Source organism: Epinephelus lanceolatus, chromosome 14 (assembly GCF_041903045.1).
Source record: "Epinephelus lanceolatus isolate andai-2023 chromosome 14, ASM4190304v1, whole genome shotgun sequence".
Classification (NCBI taxonomy): Eukaryota; Metazoa; Chordata; class Actinopteri; order Perciformes; family Serranidae; genus Epinephelus; species Epinephelus lanceolatus.
This window is the reverse complement of record NC_135747.1, coordinates 13,607,231-13,634,206: the sequence shown is the minus strand read 5'-3', so window position 1 is coordinate 13,634,206 and position 26,976 is coordinate 13,607,231. Positions and strand designations below refer to the sequence as shown.

At 40.7% G+C, this 26,976-nt stretch overlaps 1 protein-coding gene across 7 annotated transcripts in view; it reads left to right on the top strand.

Annotated features, from left to right (window-relative positions):
- The window catches only part of LOC117251034 (partitioning defective 3 homolog B-like), a 266,671-nt gene that overhangs the window by 144,901 nt on the left and 94,794 nt on the right, over positions 1 to 26,976 (top strand). For all 7 annotated transcript variants that reach the window (XM_033616998.2, XM_078174376.1, XM_033617001.2 and 4 more), the window contains 2 exons: positions 9,484 to 9,699; positions 15,579 to 15,807. In XM_033616998.2, coding sequence (XP_033472889.1) covers positions 9,484 to 9,699; positions 15,579 to 15,807 — 445 coding nt within the window. The remainder of the gene's footprint in view (positions 1 to 9,483; positions 9,700 to 15,578; positions 15,808 to 26,976) is intronic.

Below are 26,976 nucleotides of genomic sequence, written 5' to 3'. Positions count from 1 at the left end.
AATCAACAGACCTTTGACCTTTGAGAAAAAGTGTCGGAGTGACGTTCCTGTGCACTCTGGCAGCAGTACACCTCTGCCCTCCTCTGACACTCCAGCCTGTTCTTTTATTGAGCTCGAAATGTTGCACAACCCCATTCTGTGGACGATCAGCGAGATGCACCTCTGCATCATCGGTAAAGAGGACACACAGGGAGAGCTGGATTGAGCAGTGATGCGACTATTGCCATCTGGTAACGACCTCACCTTCATAACAACAGTACTGTCTGCGGTGGAAAGGCAAAACAGTATCTAGCTTAAAGACGTTAAAAGGACACATTGTCTGCTGTCAGGCCGGGTACCTTGTTGTTATGGGATGCTTTCTGGCCGCCAGACATATTTTGCCTTATAATGTCTAAGTGTTTCTTCTGAAGTTGTCGCTGTTCAATGGTGCGTTAAACTCAGTGGGAACCAGTAAATGCTGACATGAGGCTGAGAATGATGTCACATGTTTTTACGGTTTATGATGCCCGTTCAATTATTATAGAGCCCTGTGGGGATAGCAAAACCTCATTTCATCTGCTGGGAGATTGAACCGCATGACACACATGTGATGTACAAGAAGCTGTTGCTTACAGGAATGATTCAGATACAAATATGCACACTAATGCACACAGCTTACGTCTCATGAATGTACACAAGTTGTTGAAGGCACATAAGCATATACATTTATACTAAAGAACACAGCTTTGCCTGTAGGATGTATTATGTAGAATTCAGTCTATCCTGTGAAACTTGGGCTGGGCCGTATGGAGAAAATCAAATATCACAATATTTTGACCAAATACCATTCTACTGATATAGCAGCAATATTGTAGGGTGGACTATTGTTGCTTTCACAAAATATTTAAAAGAGATGATTATAAATGATCATCAGAAAGGTGGACACAATGACTCAGTGGGTAAAGGCAAATGATAAAACAGCTAAAACCATCTGGTAAGTTCAGAAAACTACATCACTTTACTGTTAAGCAGTCGTAACACAAAGAAAAGACAACATCCAAAATCTAAGATTATATTTAGCCTCATATCATGATTTTGATATAGTATCAATACATTGCCCAGCTTAATAGCGCCATGGACATCTTCTAGAGGGTGCTACTCAGCCAAGTTGGCACATCAAAGCAAAAAAATCATATTAGACAACACAACTTAGGACTTATGATGTGTGCCAGGTTTTGTGAGTTTTCAAGCATCCCTTGCCCCTTAAAAACAACTTCCTGTTTTATGGTGAATAAGGTATTGCCACGGTGACAGCATCTGATGAAAACTCAAAAGCTTCATTTCTGAGTATCATCAAGGTCTTAGGACTTTTTATCAGCAAATTTCAGTTGGGTCTGATTAACCTGCTAGAAGGAGGCAATCAAAATATGAAAATAGTAACTTTTATTTGCCAGCAGGTGGCGCTATGACTGTGACTCAGAGTTCCGCTGTAGATTTTTTCAGGGCTGGACTGTTCTCGTGTGTGAAATTTTGGAAGGTTATGCCCACGTGGCGTCAAGTTACAGCAACGCTCATCATCATATCGAAACATTGAAATTCGCCAAAACGCCATGACAACGCACTTCGACGAAAACTCACAGTTTTCACAATAAAGCATCATCAATGTCTTGAGTAGATTTTCCCCAACTTTGACATGAATCTGGTCAGCTTTGTAGGAGATGTAAGACAAAGTATAAAACACAACATTTCCTGTTGCCAGTAGGGGCGCTATACCCATTACTAAATATTGGCATATAGATGTGTTCAGGGCGGGACTGTTACACAATGTTGTTTTTTTTTTACACACAATACCCTGCTGTAGAGATGGGTTTTGGTGAGTGTTTCAGCTATGATGTGGCATTTTCTCAAACTCTGCATTGGATCTCAAGGGAATGTCCACTTATGGAGCGGTGAGAGAAGTTGAATTCTCTTTGCTGAAAAAAAATAAGCATCTGGGCAGCTGTGATGTAGAAATAGAAAGTGGAAATTGAGTTGCATCTCCTTATGAGAGCTTCTAAAGTGTGATTTGGTGGACTAGAAGTTGGTGCTGTTGTTGAATCTGCTGGCTTTGTTGCTGCAGTCTGCTGCCAAGCTGCTCCTTGGTGTAATTTTGACTTTCAAAGTAGCCCGTTGCCTTCCTGCCAACAAAATAGCCTTGGGATAGCTTGGCGTTTCGCTCTCTCTCTCTCTTTGTGTTTTGTTTTTAATTTTTTTTTATTTTTCACTTTCTTCTCTCCTACTCTTTCTCTCTCTCTAGTTGTCACTCCCATCCTCTCTCTTTCATTCCCAGGCTCAATCGCTTTGTTTCTCTTTCTATAGCATCCTCTCACGGTGTCTGTTTGTCTCTGCCAACCCCCCACTCTCCTATCCTCTCCCTCAAACCACTTTGTTACTCTTGTCTTGCTTGTCATCCTCTCTCTCTCCCCCTCTCTCTTTAAAAGCAGCTTAATTCTATCATCTTACAGTTGGACAGCAGTAATTACATTTATGACACAAATCCTGCTACTCACAGCAAAATACCAAGTGTGTGAGAGTAAGTGTGTGGATGCATGCTCATCACCCAGTGTCTGTGTGCTTGTACTTATACATCTGTGTGTGTGTCTGTGTGTGTGTGTGTCTGTGTGCGCTGCTCATTCCCTGATAACCCAGCCCAACACCACTAAACTATTTATAATACTATTTATTTCATGCTGCTACCCAGCCATCTGCAAACAGACGCGTTTGGACTCAGAGGTCACGGTGTGTGTACATACTGTGTGCTCTTCTGTGTTAGACTTCTTAAACCGACTGCAATTGCCCTCAAACTTTGTCGATCCCCAGTGGGAAATGAACCTTGACCCGGCCTCCTTACACTGAATTTAAATGAGGAACATCACAGGCGTTTTTTTTCCTCCACATTATGTATTAATCTACGGAAAGCAACGCGTGACTGAACACTGATGTGTACAAATCTAGGCATGTCTTTTGAGCCTAAGTATGCCGGATTAGGAATTTATTGTGAGTAAAAGAAAAAAAAGTCAGAGGCCGGTTTAACTTCGAGGGCGCCTGTGTTTTGAGAATGTTGTTGCCAACTGCAGACACGCTGGGGTGAAGAGTTTCTGATTAGAGTGTGAATAAAAGGAATAATACATCAAAAATCCCGGTGGCCTTGGTTCAAATGTTACTGGCAGCTCAAATCAAAGCTCCTTAAAGTTTTCAAACTGTGGATTATCTATTCTTAAGAATACATGACACTCTCAGCCCTGGAATGGACAATTTGGTTTTGCAGTTTGTATGTCTCTTAATAAAAAAAATAATAATTATAATAATATATATATTATTTTATTTTATTTTTGTTCCCAGATTGAAAACTCTGCTGTGCCCTTTGGCACATCTGATAACATGTTTGCTATATTTTGCCTGAGGCTGATGGCCACAGTCCTTTTCATCTTCTGGGAGTTATTCACTTGTTTGTCAGTGGTCATAACAAATGCAGATGCTTCCATGCAGCTGAATTACATGTTATAATTGAGCAGTTAACACCCTATCATACTCTGTGACGTGTGAAAATGCTGAGCAGACCCTGATGACTTGATTTTTGATCAAGGTTTTAATCAGAAAAGACCTGAGTGACTAGTAACAAAGAAGAATACACATTTGCAAGTTGAAAAATGTGGAGGCTTTGCTGTTGTAGATAGTAGGCTTGAATATGATTACACTGGCAACTTTTGACATGCAGTGGGAGGCAAGTTTCAGTTCATGGACAAAAGTGTTTATTTCACTGAGGGCACACAGAAACCTTGCTATTTCTTTCTTTTTTTTTTTTTTCTAAATCTTTTGGCATACCAAAAGTTTCCCTTATTTGTTTTGGGTTTTATGACTAGTAGTCTAAGGAATTTTCCATTCAATCTAAGAATGTTAATCTAAATCTCTTTACAATTGCAAAGGGACCAGAGTTTGGAAACAACATATTTGCTATTGTGCTCAGTTAATCTAGACGTGATTCATACGGGCATAGAGAGAGGGATATGGCTTGTTGTGAGCATAGACTGTTTGAAAATATTGGACGTAGCCACTGTGACCACACCCACTGGTTTGTGGACTCTTTGAAGTCTCGAGTTTGGCATTTTTGCAGTCACCATTTTGGATTTTTGGAACAAGAGGTGACCATATTTGGATAGTCTGGAGCTGTAGACAAGTGAAGCGTGGAGCTCAATCATAGACTGTGGTGACAGCTTGCAGACAGTCTGTCACTCAAAGTGGCCACACCTTTAATTATGCGTAACATTAAGCCTTATTAAAATGTAAACATGTGAGTTATATGAAAATTGACCACCTCCTAGTCAAGAATGGAAAAATTTGCTATTAAGACCAAAACAGTTTTTTTTTAAAACATGTTTATTTCTGCTGCTGTTGGGCATTTTAAAGGTCCAGTGTGAAAGATTTAGGGGCCTCCATTGGCTGATATGGAATATAATATTCATAACTATATTTATAATTTAGTTTATAATAACCTGAAACTTAGAATCGTTGTGTTTTTGTTACATTATAATGTGCTGTTTATATCTAAATACAGAGCAGGGGCCTGTTGTTCGAAACCTAGATAAGGGATTAAGCTGGGATATGTTGGTTATCCTGGCTTAATTTAGCATTGATTCGGTTGTTCGAAAGCAGAGGCACATATGTTGCCATGATATTTATTCTGTGCACTTAGCCTGGTCCCGACCAGGCTAACAACCAGGCTTAGTTTAGCCTGGTGCCTTATCTGTCCAGTCAGCTGTCAATGCGATCGGAAATCAATGTGTTTTACTGTCATTTCATGTTCTTATGTACCTATTTGCCTCATTTTTGAACAAAATACATTAAGCCTACAATAATAAAAAATAACATTTAACATTTAAAACATTATTTTTGTCATAGCCCAAACATACTTTGACATGCACATATCTTTACCAATAAAAGGATTAATTGTTGGAATAAACATACAAGTAGGTGTATTTGGCATTAACACAATTAGTGGTTATTAGGTATCATAACTGTATGACCTTCCCAAATTATATCCCCAGTTAACTGGACCAATAACTCCAGTGTACTTTACATTAATGAATGAAAACATGAAGATGAAACCACAATATTCTTTGACCTCATTTTATTTAAATGAAAAATAAAAATGTAATCAGTCACTGTCTGCTTTGAGCTGTGGAGAGAAAGAGAGAAATAACATTGATTAATACATTGGGGGGCGTCGGTGTCTTAGTGGCAGAGCAGGCGCCCCATGTAGCCACAAGGCTGCTGCCGCAGCGGCCCGAGTTCAAATCCTGCCAGTGGCCCTCCGCTGCACGTCATCCCCCCTCACTCTCTCCCCCCCTCATGCTTACCTGTCCTCTCCATTAAAGGCAAAAAAGGCAGCTATTTTAACAAAAAACCTTATTAAGGCAACTATTTTAACTAAAAACATGCTAAAAAAAAAAGTATGACAAATAATATGATCAGTCACTATGTGATTGGAGCTGGGGAGAGAAAGAGAGAAAAAACATTGATTAATACATTGCATCACAGTCATGCTTACAATGTGCATTAAAATCACATACTTCTTTCTCTAGTTTCTTAATTTCTAAGTCCAATTTCCTTGAGGTTTTTCTTATAATTTGTCAGTTTGTATTACACTGCAAGACAATCCAAAGTCAGACAGTCCCCCCCTCCGTCCTCCATCATCGGCCTGCCTCGGTTCTGATCCAGGGCGAGCTCTTCTGCTGGTGTGAAATCAGCAGTTGCTTAACTTCCACTGCTCACCTTTAAGGCGAAGTGTACAACTGTTAATTTGTGGAAGGAACTTTAATTGTAATTATGACAGATTCATTTGCGCCGTAAGTGTATATTTTTAGATTACTTACGCATTCAGTCGGTCCGCAATTGTTTGCCACGTACTCTCTCTCTGCTTTATTATCGCTGCAGTATTTCCTTTCTTCGTGATTATATGTTTTACCTCTTCATAAGTGTCCATGATGAGACGCTGCTCACTGGGTGAGAAGTATGCAGCACGTGCCCTCTCCATTGCTGCATTGGTGAATCTGTGATCGATCTCGGGGTCTATTTAAGAAAGCCGTGGACGCGCACTCACCTGAATAAGTTACACTTGGCTTGACAAAGCTGCGTCTCCTCAGCCTGGCTTGGTGTTCGAACAACCAATTAAGCCAGGATGGACTTAGGGGAATTTGTCCAGCCTCGCTTTTCCACTTATCCTGGATTGGTTAATTCTACTTTTGAACAACAGGCCCCAGGTGTCCTTCAACAGTAGCCCACAACAGACACACCAAACACTGGATCTAAATGGGGCTATTGATTTTTAGTTTTTTTTGTGTCGGCCATCGTTGTTTGCATACATGTATACACACCGGAAAAGTTTTGTTCTGCAACTTCAACGCTAGATGCTTCTAAATCCTACACACTAGACCTTTAACATGCCGGTCCATTCGGATTGACTTATGTAACCAGCCTCAAGTGACCATCTGAGGAACTGCCGTGTTTGGCACATTCCAGTTGGCTTCATATTTCAGCTGAAGGTTGCCCCTTGGTTGTGACAAAACACTATGATTTACAGTTTGTGCCACATACAAGAAATGCAAATCGGTTCAGCTGAATCAAAAAAGCTAGGGTTTCAGACTCAGGGTTGTTTCAGTATAGATCAATCACATAGCATTCATATGATGTTTGCTAACTCAGTATGCATATGAATGTTATGTGGCCTGTGTTTATGGATGAGAGTGTCACATGTTATGGCCCCTGTCCATCTCCTCTCTCCCAGCAGCCGACTTACATTATGCATGTGCATACATTCTATGCGTGTTATTACTCTTTGTGTGTATGTGTGTTTGGTTAATGGTGGTTTAAATAGATGTGGAAGTCACATCAGCCCTCTCATCTCCTCTGCTTTGAGGAAACACACACACACACAACCATACACAAACACACACATACACACACAGAGGAGTTGTGTGTATAGGGAATCATTAGCTAAAGTGATGCAGGTTTAGCTATCATGAATCACAGTGGCATCATATCGACAAGCCAGAGCCAGCAAGGAATCCAAAATGTGTGTGTGCACGCGGTGTGTGAGTGTGTGTGTGTGTATAAGTGTGTAAGGATTACCAGTATTTTGAGCTGGCAGCAAGCCCAGCCGTCCTCCCTTCTTCCCCATTTTTCTCTGTCTCCCTCTCTGCCATCATGGTATTCCCCTGAGGAAACTTAATTTGCTCTCTGCCCGTCATTGCTCCTTCTGTCCCCTTTTCTCCCCATCTTGCCCACCATCAGCATCTCCCTGTTTCAGGGGGCACACAGCGACAAACCAAATTGGAAGTGCACATTACCTTCTCTCCTTCTTTTGTTTTACAATCAGCAATCCACACAAGAGGTGGGCTTGAGGCTGAACTTGATCCAACTTCAGCACTCAGCATGTCATTAGCTTTGGCTGGGTTTCTGCAGCAGGATGGCATTAATTGCTACATAGTCTGCTTAAAGCAGAGTGTGCTTTTTACACCACTCGCAGACTTTACATACTGTGCTTCACAGCTTATCTTCACAACATGTCTGATCTTTACCTTACTCTCCCTTGAATACCTCCACCGTTGCTCTGTCTTCTCATCCATCGCTCTCCTCTCCATCATCCTTTCTGCTGGATCCCTCCCTCCCTCAGTAATATCTCTCACGGTATACTTGTGATGATGGATGGAGAACCAGGAACAGTGAAGCAGACCTCACATCCATCACAAACTCAACAACAGCATAGTTAACTGCATTACTGTTTTTTCTCCCTTGCTCTGCTCCCCAGAGTTCACCCATGTCGTGGTCTTTCTGGCTCCTAGCCAGCGTCTCCACAGGTTTTTTAAACCAATCAGAGCAAGTCACGGCAGGGTAAACCTATTTGATCCCACCTGGACAATATCGGATACTACCTACTGTATACATGCTTAACAGGAACTGAGTTTTTGATTGCAGCATTATTTTTGATAGCAGTGACACATTCATAGATTTTTTTTTAGAATTATAATGCAACTTTTATCCAACTTGTTAACTAAAGACTTGCATTATTCCATAAAATATTGATAATATATGCAAGCTCTGGCTGCTTGAGCGAGTTCTATTATTTTGGCATACTGATGTCTTATCTGAGATCCCAAAACCATGCCATACCGAGTCACCTACGGGCCAAGCACTGAGCCTTGAGGGACTCTGTGTCTCACACGGAGTCCCTCAAGGCTCAGTGCTTGGCCCGGTCCTCTTCATTCTCTACATGCTCCCACTAGGTCACATCATCCGCCGCCATGGTCTCCACTTTCACTGTTATGCCGATGATACCCAGCTCTACATCACCACCACAGCCATTACCCCTGCCATTCTCTCTACCCTCACCGACTGTCTCACCGACATCAAAACCTGGATGAACCACAACTTCCTAAAACTCAACAGCAATAAAACGGAAATTATCATCTTTGGCCCAAAATCCATCCTCCCCACCTCCCAGGATTTCTCACTCTGCATCAATGGTCACTCTGTCACTCCCTCCCCTGGTCAGAAACCTCGGCATCATCATGGACCCCGCACTCTTCTTCAAGTCACACATCAACCACGTCACCAAAACATCTTTCTTCCACCTCCGCAACATTGCACGCCTTCGCCCCACTCTCTCCTCCTCTGCCGCCGAAACACTCATCCACGCCTTCATCACCTCCAGACTCGACTATTGCAATAGCATCCTGTATGGCCTCCCCACCACTGTTCTTCAAAAACTGCAATATGTTCAAAACTCGGCTACCCGATTGCTCACTCACTCCCATCCTCCGTCAGCTTCACTGGCTTCCCATAAAACAACGCATCAGTTTCAAGATCCTCCTCACCACCTACAAAGCCCTAAACAACCTTACACCCTCATACCTGACCGATCTCCTCCATCGCCATTCTCCCACTCACCGCCTCCGCTCCTCCGATGCCAACCTTCTCACCCCCATCACCAAGACCAAGTACCGCACCCTGGGGGACAGACCATTCGCCATCGCCACCCCTACCCTCTGGAACTCCCTGCCCCTGGCAATCCGGAACTCTGACACACGGGGAGTGTGTCAGAGTTCAAGAGTCCCATCTTCAGGATCACCTACAGCATCTGAAAATCCTCCCCCCTTCATCCTCCACCCACTCTCTGTCTTAATATGTGGTCCCTTTGTAGTGTAGTGTATAGTGTTGTTTATTTGCCTTTTGTTTGAGTGTCTTGTTTGAGTGTCGTTTGATTGAATGTTTTGTTTGAGTGCCTGTTTCTGTGCGTATTCTTTTGTAAAGCGTCTTTGAGTATCTAAAAGCGCTATATAAAACCGATTTTTTATTATTATTATTATTATTATTATTATTATTATTATTATCACCTGCAGTCCAAGCTAAACAGAGCAAGCTGGCAGAAACACATCTCTGACCTTTTGTCTCTCTCTGTCTCCCCAGCTCCATCGCCTCCTGTGGAACTCGGCCCTACTCTGGGCCTGAAGAAGTCCAGTTCCTTGGAGAGTCTCCAGACAGCCATGTCAGAGGTTAATAGAAAAAACGAACTCCTCCCCTTCCACCGACCTCGTCCAAATATGGTCAGAGGAAGAGGCTGCAACGAGAGCTTCCGTGCAGCCATTGATAAATCCTATGATGGGCCACCTGAAGATGATGATGGTAAGGGGTGAAGAGGGTGTCCGTCTGTTAAGTCGGGGACATTTGTTTTGTTTTTTTTCCTTCCTCTGTTTATCTTGTGCTGTATGTATGCAGTTACTCAGTCTTTAAATTCTATCAACATGGAAGAAACAGCAAAAAGGCAAGGAAGGAAAATGTCTCTGATATTTTGTAAATGCTGTTTTGAGAGGCGGGTCTATCTGTGTTTTTCAAGTGGAAACTCCCACTCAACCGTTAACAAAAAGCAGTGACGTAGGTTACAGTGCTGATGGCCTCCACTACACACACCGTTTGCTGACCACCAAAAAATATCAACATCAGTTAAAGTGCACGCTGTATTTATATTGTTCCCACCATTATATCTTGCCATCAGACAGCCCTTACTGACAGGAAACTCTTCAAAGCCACCAGTCTCTGCAGACAGAGATAGTAATTTTACTGCACAGCACATGGGGCTGCTGGTCTATCTGCCACCTCAGTCTCCTCTCAGTCCACAGCAGTACGTTGGTTTATACGTAGCAACATCATCATGCAGAAACCCGCGTCAGGTCACGTGGAGAAAAGTTTTTGGTAGAAGGGCTTGGAAAAATAGCATTTTGATCTTAAAATATACTTTATTTTTTTATTTTTTTAAAAAATTTTTTTTACCAAAGTTAGAATTTTCTGATTTAAATACATAAGTATCATTGCTTGAGAGCTACAGAAGGATATGGAAAGTTAAAAAAAAAAGGAATAAATAATGGAGCTGCCCCTTAGGATCACACTTAAAGATTCAAATATGTTACACTTTTGGTCACACTCCTATCAGTAATGTCACAGTTGCTGTTTTTCTCTTGACAATTAATGCAATGTACAGATCATATCTAGTAGTTAACATACCTTTAGTGCCTAGAGATGGATTTTTCTTATATGGTGACTGATGGATACTCATGGCTTACTTCTATGTGCAGTATGTTCCCCAATAACAACATTCTCCACTATATTGAAAAGCCACTCATGAGCTCAGCACAGTTTCAGTCCACTGTTGTCAATTCTGATAAGTTTAGCAAAGAACAATCCAGAACTGTTGCCAACAAAGCAAGACTAGGGCATTGCCAGAAGAACACTATGCTTCAAAGTGTCATCACATGTAAGAAGTTAAGCAGCAGCATTGCCTTACAATGTACGATTCAGTCCAGATCTGGGCTTTTAGCTTTAAATATTTATCCAGGAGCTAAATGGGAGCTGCTTGCTTTGTTGCACTGGGAGGGGCAGTTCAATTCCCAGCTGTGTTATTAGCAGCAAGCTCTTATCAGTCACCACTAGAGTAATGAGTTGGGCTGTTTCAGATCACTACATTCACACAGGATAGGACTAATAGGGCATGTCAGCACGGCACACACGCAGTGGCCACATCTGTCACCGTCTTTCTAAATGTTCAACACTTTGAAAGCAGTTGTTAATTGACAGAGAACAGTTCACTGACGTCCACTGCAGATCTCTTCCTGTTTTCTATTTGTGTTTCTCTCTCTGTACATTTGTGCACTTTCGCTTGGGCTTAAATTGTATCTTCACTTCAGTGTTAAATGTAAATTCTCGTCAGCTACTGTCTGCCAGTTTTTGAGAGATGGATTAGCAGTTGTAGCTATAGACGACTGTTGATCAGAACGGCAAACAAACATGGCTAACATTTTGACAGCACAGTGAATATTTAGTCAGGGTTCATGTGTAGCTGATGTATTGTGTGGGATCCTGAGCTGAATCCAGCTAATACCACAGTGCTTCACAGTTTCCAGTGAATTTAGTTGTCAAGAGGACTATTCAGCAGAGGCTTTGAGTCATTGGCTTTGATGTCTCATGTCAGCTGGGATGGATTATAGTGCTAAATAGTTGTTTCTGTCATTCACTTTCTGTTTTAATATACTGTGCTACCTTAATGTGTGTTACATTATTTTTTTCATTTGTATCTTTGTCTTTTTCTTTGTTTTATGTCGCCTCATATTATGTCTTTTCACACACCATCCCTACAAATAATAGGAATCAGTTGTGAACAGAACAAATGCATATTATACTGGCTTGTGGTGACTTCTGTGCCATGAGATAGTTAATAAAAAACACACCTGACTTGGCTGACAGGCAGAGCGCAAAATATAAAAATTTCCTAGAGTGTTTAGCATAGCAGAAGAAAGAGCCCGGACTGGCTGAATATGACGGCACATGGTAACAATATGTCACAGCATCAATGTTGGCCACACTTCTTCTGATGTTTGGTGTTCATTACACATCAGAAGAAATTACTACTGACAGGTTGCTGCAACCCACATCCAATTTCACCCCAACCAGTCTTGATTCACCAAATTTTACATGTGAGTCAGAAAACAAAACAGTGGTCTGCACTCATTTTGTAAAACAGATGTAGGGATTTTCCCGACTTTGAAGTCTGGTCATTAAAAACAAATTTAGGAATGAAAATAAAAGTATTTGGGGATGAGGCTTGGTCCTTTTCATAGAGTGTTTAAGCTCTGGTAATGTATATCGCTTTTGGCACTGACTGAAAGGTTTAATGTACACACAAGCACACACACACACACACACACACACACAGTATATACAACTGACCATGTAAATTGATGGAAAGAAAAAGTTTTATAGGGATAGGGATATCTGTTGTGGTCATTTCCAGTTTTGAACTCTTGAAAGGTAGGGTCTGGAGGATTTTCCAGTTGCTGTTTGTAAACACACATTCAAATTTGGCTATCAGGCTCAACTCTCCCGGGTGTACGGAGCCCGGAGGTACAGAAGAAGGCTTCACAGTAGGGTTGGGTCGGTATGAGGAAAAAAAAAAAAACGGTCCGGTTTTTGTTAAAAAAACCGCATCAAGTCAGTAATACCGGATTTTCACCACTTGGGGGCACACTTGACTCATTTAAAATAAAAAACGACCTTAGCACAACAGAGTGACAGTAACAAGTTGTTTCTTTTATTCCTTACAAATAAATTTGCAGGTTTAGCTTACTCAGTCAGTGCAAACAAGGGTTGCCTCCTTCGTCTGGCTCAAAGCCAAAGTGTTGCCATAGTGGCGCATTCCTTGATTTTGTCGAGACTAAATTGTCCGCCATTATCGACTCCCCGTCACTATTAAACAAACTCCAGGCTACAGTAGAGGCACATGCACACTCGCACCTCCTAGCTCAGTCCCCGCCCCACCCCCCTCTCTCTCCTGCTTGCTGTGCGCTTGGTGAACAGGCAGACACAGGTGCTCACAGACTCTGGCTTACTATAAGCGGAGCAGACTACGTGTAAAAATCCCCACGATGTGAAAAATACATGCCAAACAGTCTTTTGTGTGACACTGGTGTGCGGAGCGAAGTCCGCGCCATCGTGCTTTGCGCGCACAGGGCTTGCGGACGTCCACTTTTACCGGGCGGACCTCCGTGGCGTCCGCTCCGCGTACATTCTGCCCAAGTATGCGGTCCGGTCGGTCTCAAAAAATAAAACCCGGTCCAAGTACCGGACCAAATTGGTATTACCGAGAACCGACCCAACCCTACTTCACAGAAGAGGTTCAGGCAAGGCTCGCGCTGGTGCACGCTCGGACACGCTCGGGCAAGGTACCTGCGCTCTCTCATTGGCTGGGGAAATCTCCGCCCAGAAGCGGTCAGAGCTCACAAAAACATCAAAATACAGTTAAAGGGCAGGAGCTCTGCAAACAGAGTCACCACCACACACGAGTAGAAGCCCATAGGTGATGATTAAGCAGGATTTCATTTGTATATGTCTATATTTTGTTTTGTTTGAAAATCCTCCAGATCCTACCTTTAAGGGAAGACTAGAGCACCTTTGCACACTGAGTCCGTTTTTTCCGGATGCATTTTTTTAAATCTGTCATCTAAAAAAATCGTTACACACAAACCTTGCACACAGAAATTCACAAGACAAGACAAAATGAAAAGACACATTTTCTCTCTCGCTTTTCTCCACTGGAGTTATTTATCTGTCACCACTCTCGCTTCCTTTGTCTTGCATTTGGAACTGCAGCTGCGTGAATGGGTTGAGCTGTCCTCTGTCTCTGTCTCCGCAGTGCCTCTTAGTCTGTGTGCAGTCCATGTCCTCCTCCTCTTCATCGTCATCCACCTAAATATTAGAATCTGACCTGTTGAAAGTGGGCTATCTGAGTTATGAAATGATTCTGTGTGCCCCGTTCCTCTGACTGTTTGCGGATGTGTGTGCAAACTGGCTAATCAGCTATTTATTCAATTCAGTTGCCTATGTTGATTGTCAGGTGAGTTTGTAAAATGAAAAAGAACTTTTCTATCTAGTTTTAACACATTGTGAATCTGAGTAATGTCATTCTGCTGAAATATGGTTATACATTATATACAGTCAGATCATCATTATGACTCATTAGGCCGTTTTTAATTAAATATTTTACAAAACATGCCAAGTAACTGGCAGGTCCTGTTTTTGTCCCAGTAATGTTCCAAGCCCCCATGGCTACAGGTAGTTTGTAGGTCAGGTTTCTATCCATCCATAAAGAGATGTACTTTCTTGCATTTGACACGAGAGGTACCATCTGTATATTTATGGATCTATGGACATCCTACACATATGTAAGTGGAAATGAGGTGTAATGGCTTCTGATGGACACCAAAACGCAGAAAATTGAACCTGTTCTGGACAAATGTTTCAGACTCACTGTGCAAACATGATTGACACAACGTGAGGTTGTACTTATTTTTAGAGGTCCAACAATTTCAGATGAAAGAAACCAACTCATTGTGCAAAGGCCTTTACCAGGTCCAACACAAGCAAGAAGGTGCGCGCACACACACACACACACACACACACATAAACACAATTGCAATTCAATTCAGTTGCTAGACAGCCTTTGTAATTAAGTCTGAAGTGAATATCCACACAAAGTTAAATCTCAATTGAAGTTACTAATTTGGTTTGGTTATCTTTTAAAATCTGACAAGTGGTCTCTGTGTGCGTGTGCATATGTGTTTGTGTGTGTGATCATTGTAATTCAAGGCCAGGCCTCCAGTCTGTCGAAGAAGTAATGAGCCGTCGCAGTTTAGGCTTTGAACATGTTCGCTTCTTTATTTTCAGGACTTAATTAATTCACTGTAAAGTTAATATATTTGCCACAGAGATGCCGAGAAGAGGAAGTGTACGTGCCTGTGTGTATGTGGTCTGTTCATTCGTGGATATGCTTTGCATTGTTGTCTCTTTGTTTGTACAGTATGCGTGCTTGTGTTTATGTGATGACCTTATATGTGGTCTTCACTGCATTGTGTAATGCTTTGAGATTTGCTAATGATTCTTGATTTTACTGCTTTACTGAGTTACTCTGGCAAAAATGCTGAAACTCCATTGTTATGTGCCACTGGAACCCACTCTTAAAGAGTTCTATTCTTCTTTTTGTTAACTTGAAAATTAGGACACAGCGATGTTTCTGGACAATGCTGATGACTCAGCATTATGTAAAGACAGAATAATGATAAATTATCCAAATGTCCTTGTTTGCCTCATATCAGCAAAACAGTTGTTCACTTTGGACAAAAGGGAAGCAAGTTGTAATTACAAAAAGGTTGGTTTTACAAGAGTAACTACTTTTAATCAGGATTTCACCGATAAATCTTTCAGTAGGTTTAGTACTTCGATAAAACATCTCACTGGTAATCCTAGTTTAAAAAGAGTTTATTACTTCAACGTAATGCCAGGGCCTCCTTCTACAGTTATTTGTGTTGATCATTGGCAGTGTCTTTGTGTAAACATTTAGTGTAATTGATGCAGTTATTTTCTTTTACGACCACTTTTGCTACTCTTAAGAACACTTTCCACCCCCTCAGCTCCCTCTAATCCCCATCTTTCTCCTTTTCTTCATCTATTCCCTCTAGATGACGGTTCGGAGCCGAGTTCAGGCCGGGACACCCCTGCAAGTAGTTCATCCCGCCAGGGAGTGGGGGATCGGATAGAGGAGAAAGGCAAAAAAGACAAGAAAAATAAACTGAAAACAAAGACGAAGGAAAAGAACAAGAAGAAAGTAAAGGAGAAAGAGAAAAACAAAGCAGAGGAGCCGGAGGAGACGGCGAAGAAGAGCAAGAAAATAGGCTTTGGCCTGCTGAGGTAGGTAACTGTGTGTGTGTGCATGTGTGTGTCTGTTGGTCTGATGCACATATTTTGTGGCCATATGCCTTTTTGTCCCTTTATGTGTGTATATGCGTGTATTTGCAGAATGGCTGACGTACCCAGTAAAATCACTTCTATCCAGCATTGATGTTTTAAATCATTTTCAGCTTCCAGTGATAATGTGTGTGTTTGAGGCTAAACAGCAGTGTTTGTATATGGCGTTGTATGGGCATGTATTTTCATCACATTTTTTCCACATTTTTAATCTGAATATCATATCCAGGCCGACATAGATATTTGTATAAGCTTGACATATGTCTTACTCCCTTTTTTTAAAATAACCTGTCCATAATTTAGATGATAATGTCAACATGATGACTACAGTAACACATTTCACACAGGTGAACCCACTGCCCTGTTAACATGAGGTCACAGTTTGTACCACCGCAATAACCCGTGTGTATGTTACAAAAATCCTGCTTTCCTTAAATGTCAGAAAATCTGATTATGGAGTCTGTCAGCTATAAATATGTATGTTAAGCACATGAATAAGAACAATCTCTGTGCACCTCATGCTTTCACACTATATCAGACAAAACAATAATCCTAAAACATGAAGACAGGTCTTTTTTCCCCCTCATGAAACACTATCACATGCTCACAGGCACACAAAGACCACTCTAAGAGCGGTGCCCCAATTTCCTTAAGAGGTGCTGAAAATTATCTGTCAGAACTATTTCATGTGATTAACTTTAACACTATATCTTCCAGTGTGAATGGAGCATAAGCAGACGCACAGCATGAATGGGGCCAAAGTGTTTCAATGAACAATTTGTACTTTCTACCTTAATTGCTACCTACCATCAGGTTTTTTCGCCACGGTTATTTCTGAAATGGGATTTCACATGACCATTACATAGATACAGATCTTAAGAAAAACACTTGCATGCAATTTGATCTTGAAAATACAGCGGCAGCCTTTTAAAACACACTTACAAAAGCACTCTGTGTGAACCAGAACACAGAAAAACACTTCCAGATTTCAAAGTCCGATTTTATCACAATGATTACATCTCAGAATTGCATGTTATTTGAAAGTGAAATATTAGGCAATTAGACTAATATGCACTAATTTTACTTGAGTGAAAAGGTTCAGTGCTCTTTTCTTTGAAAGCCTCCACCTTTTCCTTCACCTCTTTTCCACCTTGTTTTTGACATTCTCACTTTCAGTGTGCTTTCTCTCTTCCACATATAGTGTTTAGTCATTGGTATGAAAGTGTCTTATAGTGAGCAGAATTATACCTTTTATGATATTAAAATGCTGTCTTTGCCATGCAGTTGAATGTGCAAATGGCTCTTTAGACCTAAGCCTGTTCATAATTATGTCAAATTGATGAATTGATGAATGAATTTATGAATAAAGAGAAATTTTCAGGCAGATGGGAACGTGGATAGAGGGTTGTTGTGCGTACTATACAGAATGTTCCTTCCTTCTTCACCCACTGTTTTTGATTAGTAGTTTTGGTTTAATGTAGACCCACAGTACCAACTTGCTTATCTACGTGCCTTCATCTTTGGAAACCCTGTAGCCACTTCAACACATCGCTGCACAGTATGCAACTTTGGGTTGAATACTACCACTACCACTACTACTACTACTACTACTACTAGTGCTACTACTACTACTACTACTACTACTAGTACTACTGCTACTAGTACTACTACTACTACTAGTACTACTACTAATACTAGTGCTACTACTACTAGTGCTACTACTACTACTACTACTACTACTAGTGCTACTACTACTACTACTACTGTTACTACTACTACTACTAGTACTACTACTAGTACTACTAGTGCTACTACTACTAGTGCTACTACTACTAGTACTACTGCTACTAGTAGTACTACTGCTACTAGTGCTACTACTACTACTACTACTACTACTAGTACTACTACTAATACTAGTGCTACTACTACTAGTGCTACTACTACTACTACTATTAGTGCTACTACTACTACTACTACTACTACTAGTGCTACTACTACTACTGTTACTACTACTACTACTACTAGTACTACTACTAGTACTACTACTACTACTAGTGCTACTACTACTAGTACTACTACTACTACTACTGCTACTACTACTACTAGTGCTACTACTAGTACTACTACTACTACTACTACTACTAGTGCTACTACTACTTCTACTACTACTGCTACTACTACTACTACTAGTGCTACTACTACTACTAGTGCTACTACTAGTGCTACTACTACTGCTACTACTACTACTACTAGTGCTGCTACTACTACTACAACATCAACCACTACAACAACCACTACTGAAAAAGCTTCTTGGATGAGAGGCGAAATATCCTCAAGAAACGCAAGCAAGTCCAGTTGCCCTACAATATAGCACTTATGATTACCATGACCTGGATGACTGAGAATCTTCACTGACACTACTACTACTACTACTACTACTACTACTACTACTGCCATTTCATTACATGGCCTTTATAGAACTACACAAATCACAAATTCTTTAAGCCTCAAAGGAAAATATGACCTTGCAACATGGAAGAATGCCCCTTGTAGTTCAAACTTGATAAAGGGTCAGTCCACCCAAATCTTAAATGGCTTTTATTTAAGGGCTGGGCATTATATCTGTGTTATGTTGATATTGTGATATGAGACTAGATATTGTCTTAGATTTTGAATATCTTGATCTCCTAAGTGTAATTCCTAAGTGTTATCTTTTTCTGGTTTGAAAGGATGCATTACAGCGAAATAATTGAATTTTCTGAACTTATCAGACTGCTCTAGCTGTTGTTATGTCTTTACCCACTTAGTCATCATATCCACATGACTGATGATTAATTATCAGAAATCTTATTGTGTAAATATTTTGCAAAAGCACCAATAGTCAAGGCATTTGGTCAAAAATGTTGTGATATTTCCTAGTAAAAAAAACTTGATCGTGATTAATATCCGATTAAGTGTGCAGCCCTAGGAGAAACTCCCTTGTGACAGTTAAACACAGTCATAGATTTATACTGCACTTTATACTTTGATTCATTCTTACCCTTTATGCTCTCCATTTTTTTTGTTTTATGGTGTTAGCATGGGCCACTGTGCAAACTATACATATGACCAATGGATCATTTGTGGCACAATGTGATAGTTCCTATACATTCACAGATTACACACCGAAGGATCTCCATCATTTCCTCTCCGCCTCCGTCTCTCCCACAATCCTCTGTTGCTCTTTTTCCCTTACAGCTCCAAGGCAATACATGACACACCTAAAGATATCCACCTCCTTCACTCCATCACTCCGTCTTACCATCTTAGCAATGCTTTAAGTGCTTCAGAGTTCAGGGAAGGTTACGCCCAATCCCTTCTTTCTGTGTTCATCCATCTATCCTCCGCCTATCTACCCCGTGTTATTATGGTCTGGGCAGCCTATGCAGCACGCCCGAGAATATCTCCAGTTTAATCTAACCAAGCTTTCCCTTTATGCACCTATCCTTCCATCCATCCTTTCATCTTCCCACTAATTCCCCCATCATGTCTTGTCTTAAATGCCTAAAGAAACCATATAATACACCCAAGGATATTTTAGACATTTCCTCTCCACCCTATGTCTCATCACCATAAGGGGGTCTTGATTAGAGGCCAGTGATAATCTCACCCTTTCTCTCCTCCCTCTCTTTCTAGCCATATTTCTGTAACCTCTCCCCATCTCTCTTCACACCCCCAACCCCCGTAATCTTTGCATCATTCCAATTTTTGCTCTCGGTCTGCTCCCTCCAGCTCCAGCTCCCTATCTGCATTTGATTGCGTGTAATGGAGGTAGACTGAGAAGGCAAATTGGTGCTATTCAGCACAGCTCAATATAGGCCACGCTGCTGATTTGTCATATTCATCTAAGGCCAGCTTTGATTGGCCTAATGGTCTGGAGGAGAGGTGGTATGGGATACTCAACCTTACTCCAAGGTGTCTGGTTCTACAGGAGCAAATGCTAATGTGTGTCATTGGTTGATTAACACATTTGACACACTAAATTACTTAACATATATTACATTTATTTCTGTGTATCAACTGCAAAGACACACATCAGTGTTATTGCTATGGAGTTCCAATAGTAAATTTCTCTCTTACAGTACTGTGGAACTCAATCCATTGTATTGTCCAAATGAACTGGTAATTTAAAAAAAAGGCCAGCTTACAATTAAGTTCTTCACATTAATTGAGAGAGGGTGCGGAGGTGCAGAAGAGTTGAATGCTATTACTGCAATGTGTCATTCATGTTGTTAACCCAGACTGTGAACGTTTGTTTAAAATGCCCTTTAAAGTGGACAGCTGGCTCCATCACTCTGTCATCTGAACTGCTGCCACCTGCCAATCAGCTGTGCCAATCATCTGTGTGTGTGTGTGTGTGTGTGTGTGTGTGTGTGTGTGTGTGTGTGTGTGTGTGTGCGCGCGCACACACACTTTGGTAACCATCCTACCGTCATGAATAATCATGTGGTGATAAAACCTGATTGGTCACGCAGTCAGATGGTTGTCATATAGTTGGCACGTGGTGGCTATGAATCTTTCTCAGACTCCGTTTCTGTGTGTGTGTGTGTGTGTGTGTTGTCTCTGAATTGTCTGCAGTTGTGACCCTTTGTTCCTTCCTGATCTGTTATATCTGTGATACATTTTCTCTTTGCTCAGACCATTAAAGTTGATACTTAATCAAATCTGGCAACTCTCTGAATATTCATATTGCACACATACACACATGCAGTACCTTCGACCATAACTTAACACTTTACAGACATAATTAACATGAGTTGAGAGTATGGTTCTCCGAGCTGTTGTGTCATCTGTTTGTATGTGTGTGTGCATGTGTGCGTGTGTGTGTGTGTGTGTGTGTTCTGGTTGTAAAAGAGACAGTCTGTACGAATGAAAATATGGTAATCTATGAGGTGAAACTGGGAATGTACAAGGTTTACCAAAACCAAAGATGGACAGGCGCTGCTGTTGCATCATGTTTATGTGATTGTAGATGCGTGTTGTAAAGTATGTGCGCATGTTGCTCATTTTCAGATTTAAAATGGTGTGAATTTATGAGAATCTATGATAATAAATGCATGGTTGCCTGCTTAGTTGTAATCATACACTGTTGTACTCACCTCCATCTAGCAGTGCTCAGTTTCTGTGTGTATATGTGTGTGTATCTGTACGCGTGTCTGCTAAATGATCTACTTTTATAACAAAATGTCATTTAGAGGGCTTTTTACCCTAGCAAAACTTAGAGCTCAAAGAGCAGCATAATTGGAGAATGCAGCCACCGTATGAAAATGTATGAATGGGAGAAAAAAGCACAGAAACTTAAGGTTACAATTAGAGAACCATCGTTTTCCACTCTCTTTCTTTACCTCTCACTGATGCCTGTAATTACGCTCTCGCTTGTATTTGCCTCAATTTTCCTCCTTCCTCCTCTCCCCCTCTTTGCTCTCTGTAGCTGGTCAAAATGCAGCACCCCTGTTAGACTCTAAGTGCCCCATCATTGGGACCATCAGCGCATCTCAACCATGGGGGTGCCTGTACTGGCTAATTAGCTAGGCTATCTATTTTTCTCCTTCTCATTATTCTAAGAACAATATAATCATTGTAGAACGGCATCATGCAAACAGTATTAAACACTATTTAGTAGTGTAATAATGTCAACACATATAGATAAATAAAATTAACTAATAAGATAAAAAAAAGTGGAAATAATGGACAATAAATACTTAATTAAGAAAAAATAGCCAGAGGTATGTGCCTCTAAAGGCTCATTTATGCTCCCTTTAAGTATGAAAATAGATACGTTTGTTTCAAATGTTGTAAACGGCACTGTCCTCATACTTTGATGGATCCTTTATGATGGCATAGATGCAGCGGATAGATAGGACTAGAGGGCAGAGTCAGAAGTTCACACAACAAGCAAGGCAGCGGTGTAAAAATGTACCTTTAAATAGAAGCAACGTTGTAGATGGCAGTGGTCTGTGCCACCATTATATGCGCTGCAACATGTGGACAGAGAATTCTCTTCAGTGTATTACCAATTTGTTCCGATCCGCCATTTTTTAAATTTCTTCGGTGTCTACTGTGGTTGCGTCTTGCTTGAACTACACTACACTGCCTCCACGATCTCTGGTGGTACTGCTCCGTTTCGTCCGTATCTGTTAGCTTTTAGAAAACATGCAGCAAATATCAACCAAATGAACGCAGAGTACAAACAGAAGGCTCCGTCCGTCTCTGTCTCTAACGTTATGCATAAATAAGCCCTCATACAGTTTAGACGAGACTTCTACTGACAATCCAGAGATGTCACAAAGTTAAAATACCGTATTTGGATAAGTATCTGATATATTTTATAGCACTGTTGCTTAGCTAGCATTTCAGCTATGTAGCGTCCAACAAATATGGTCAGGTTTTGGTGAAGGCAACGGTAAATTTGAGCTGTTTAAGGCTCTTTATGTGGGTAAAACCCATCTTTTGACCAGACGTTGCCTGTCATTGTTTCATAATTAGAGAGCACATGCTTGAAAGGGGGGGAAGGACCCACCAGCTGCCAATCAGAAATCATGACAGAAAGTCATTGGAGTGTCACAGACTGATGTCATGCCTGCCAATCATCTGTTTGTGTGTGTATATGAGTGTGCTTGCATTTCAATGTATGCTTCCTTACAGTGTGTGTGTGTGTGTGTGTGTGTGTGTGTGTGTGTGCATGTGCTTGTTATCGCCACGCTCTTGTCCATCATCCATTCCCTCAGGGAGCCATTCTCCAATGATAGCAAAGGGAGGCGTGTCTACAGATTGGCAATGGGAGGGAGTGAGAGAAGTGCAGAAGAATAGAAAGAATAGGTGAAGTGAGAGTCACAGATGTTTGCACTCATTTTCTCCTCGTTTGTCAGGACTATTCAGAGGCACAAGTGTGGAACAACCCTCTGCTCACTGTTCGCCATTCCAAGTGGCACGTCTGTTTGCATGTTAATGTATGTGTGTGTTTTGTAGATCTCTTAGCAATTAGGATTCCCCTTTCTACCTTTCAACCCATAGTTCTTCTGCTTTTCTCCTTGAGCTGCCACCAGGAAATGTGTGCCTTAAACCAGGAAGTTTTCTAGTCCATTCAGGTGGACGGTGTCAAGAGCATGCAAGATGAAGTAGAAGAAAATCTAACATAAACAAGCATGTAATGAGGCTTATACAGGCTTTCTGGCTCTCAGCGTTGTTGGTATTTGTAGAAGACTTTTTGAAATATTTGGAGTGACGACAGTCAGTTGCCGTGTACTTGCCGCTGGTTGCTCTGTTAAATGAGGCTGATATTTAAAAATATATTCAAGGAGACTGGCTGGGAACAGAGTGAGGAAAGTTGAATCAACCTCTTATGTACACTCGCCTTGTTTTTAATAAGTAAGTAATTATGTGGGTGTGTTTTGTACAGCAGATTTTGTGTCGGTACATATTACTTACTTACATTGTTTTTTTGTATCCCAACAAAATTGACCATGAAAAGAAACAGTAATTTCCAAAGAATACCCCCCCTCCCCCAAATCAGAAATCAAGCTAAAATGTTTGAATGTTTGTTGTTGTGGGGTTGTTTTTTCATCCCACTTCTTTCTACACAGATGGAGGCTTTAAGAAACCTGTGTATATATATCCAATTAAATCCTTCTCGCATACACTTTCCATACAGATTTGGGTGTTAGGTCCTGAATATTCATGAGTCATCATTCTGTTCCCACTGATGAAAGAACAAGAGGTAATTTATTCGTCCTGACTGGTTGTTAATCAGCTGTTCTTACTCTGATATCCCGTGTGAAATTATACTCAAGTGATAATCTCGTAAGTTGTCATTCTAAAAAGTACTCTGAATGTCCAGACTACGTGTGTGCACATGTGGCTATGATGTGCCTCTCCATTTTCCACTTTACAGTAATTTATTATAGACAAAAAAAAAGGATTTAAAAAAAAAAGGATAATGGCCAATAAAAATACTTAAAACTAGAAAATTATTTTCACCTCCAGCACCTCTCCAAATTTGTAAATGTGCAGTGTGGTGACACTTAGCTAATGGTTTGTGATTACTTGTGTTGGACAGAACACATGTTAAAGGAATAAAATGAAAAGGAATTTGTCGACAGGTAGAAGTCATAATGAGAAAAAGAAAAAAGAAACAAACACAAATGATGCAAATTATGTTTTTTTCCTGCTGCTCAAAGTTGCCTAGAGAGCTAAAAAGGTCAAACATGAGAGTCATGACATTATGAGACGAGCCAATTTACGTCCTATTTACTTAAATTGTCTTGTTCTAACATATGCGTGCATTTACAACGACAAATACACTCAGCTTCGTATCAGCCCAGACACCCCCTGTGCTCTGCCTGAAGGTCCTGGCAGGAAAAAGACTTGTCCCTTTTTATCTGCTTTTGATTCTCTCTGCTCTTGTGTGTAGCTTTCTGTTCATATTATGTCTTCCTTCACTTGCAAAAGGCCATATGCACACACACTTTCAACCTGATGAATGTATGTTTGTGGCCTCTATATGTTTCTGCCTGTATTTTATGTGTGTGCTGTATTTTCAGTTGTGTCCATGTGTATGCATTCATGCATGTTGCTTCCCACGATAGCCCAGTAATAACACGATCAAGAAGGAGTGGAAAGAGTAGGCCTAATTAAGCTGTAGGTGTCCATTATCTTTGCACATCTTTCTTTTGCCTCAATATCTCCCTCACCAGCGTTGCCAGGTGGGAAATGTAGGATTATCGTACCAGAGACTCAAAATTATCGTGTTTTGAAGGAAATTATTGTATAACCAAAATAACAATCCAAAATAACAATCCTACTGATGCGCTATAGGCAATTATACAACAGTTAGTTTCGATCGAGTAATTTGATTGCAAGAGAGGCATTCCATGAGTCCTGATATTATATATATATATATATATATATATATATATATATATATATATATATATATATATATATATATATATATATATACATATATATATAGTATAACATCACTGGGATATGTAACAGTAAAATCACTCCACTCACAGGTGTTATAAATATAAATACAACCGTTAATTAACCAGCTGTCACACTCGCTACATTGATGCAAACTGACACTAGCGTTACACCAAGAAGATGGATATTTTCCCCAAAATTACATTTGAATTAAATTATGAGTGGTCGTCAAGAGAAGATGAGGAAAAGGAAAGCCAAGACTCTTCTGTGCAGACCTCCAGGTGTGTTTGTGTAACATGAGCTGAGCTCGACAACTGGAGAGGAGCAAAAATTATGCGATCATGGTCAGGAATTATCAATGATCACCTGATGAGGTACTGATGAGGATGAGGGAAAGTGGAAGCTGAATCCGGCCGTGCCAACATCCAGGTTTGCCAACGTTTCATCAGCCGAACTGGACCAAGTTACACAGTTGTAGATCAATGTAAATACAGAGTAGCTTGTGAATTCCTGGCGTGTGTGCTGCATTGCCTGGCAAGGGACTGGGGGAAATGTTTGTTGCTGTTTTTTTCGCGGCGCTACATAACATACTTAAATAATTTATTTCATCACCCTTTGTTAACATTTCCTTACTCAGCATTGCTGTTTAAGCTGTTGTTGAACTGTTGTATAAAAGCAATATCACACTCAAGGTCGTGACGTTGTACTGTATATCGTCAGGGCTGTAATTGTCTTCGGAGCCGTGACAATGTACAGAGTACAACATAACTCCCTCTCGTGTGATATTGCTTAAATATAATCACTCTAGTGTTTACTTTTTTTTCCATTTTCCTTGCTTCTGTTTTTCCTCTTCCTCTTCTTCTGTTTTGAATCTCATTCTCGCTCGACTTCCTGGGTCCTAGTACCTCGTGGGGCGGGTACAGCTGACCATTCAGCCAATCATGCTCATTGATCAGAGACAAACGTCACCCGTATCTGATGCTAAGCGAAGTGCGATTGGCTGGAAACATGTCAGATGGGAACAAATGACTTCAGGGCTCACAAAAAAAACTCTGGCATACTGAATTATCGTACTTTATTTATTATTTATTGATCATACATCGTACAGAGGGCCAAATTATCGTACAAATACGATAAGTATCGTACACCTGGCAACGCTGTCCCTCACTCTTCTCTTCCCTTTCATTTGCTGCTAAATGTAGGTAAATTGAACATAGTTACAGATGGTTTCTTGTTTATTGAAATCGGTCTTGTTCGTCTTCACCGTGGAACTTGACCCTGTGGAGAAAGCGCCCTCACAAATGAACGCAGTGATGAAGGGAGGGGGAGAAGAAAGGACGGAGTGAGCAGTTGATTGAAATAAAGTAACAAAGTAGAGAAGTATAGTGTGTCCAGAGGGCATATAGTACTCACTGTAGAGATGGCTCTAAAGCTATATAAAGTATTTTGCTGAATGTTCTTTCTACAGCACTTCAGTTTCTTCTTTTCAAACCCCCATATTTCAGTGGGTAGCCAGTGCTTTTAACCAGATTTTAAGAGGTTAAAAGCACTGGTTACATTTTGCACTTATTTCCATTTTTGTCTTTTTTTTGTCGATTATGTCCTGAAAGTAGCAAAATGGAGATGATCCTGATGCTAAAGTGTATCTATTATTTTTCATCAAGGATGTAGGGGTGTGCAGTTAAAATATCTGCCTTTGTGTCCCCTACTAGCTTTTTAATGTGTGGTGCTTTTCCATCATTTATCCAAAATGCTGATAAAAAATATAAAACATATATTGTTATTAGGTTAGGTTGGTCTCTGAGGTCAGTATGAAGAATTAAAAAGCAAATGGCTGGATTAATCTTATTGTTGTGTCCTATATATGTCCATCCATCTGCAATATCTTTTGTTATGATGAGTGTTAGGTTAGGTTTAAAGTATATTGAGGTACTCTTTCCCCTGTTTCTGTTAGATGCTTCATTAACGACCATTATAACTTAGATTTCCCCTCACTCTGTAACTCTTACATGTAATACAAACATAAAATCTAGCCTTATCCCGAATTCCTTTTCCATCATTTTTATTTTCTGTTTAAAAGCTGAGGCAAGAGAAGGAGAGGAGGAGGTGTTAGAGGTTAAGTGCTGCGAGAGAAGTGTTTGATACCAA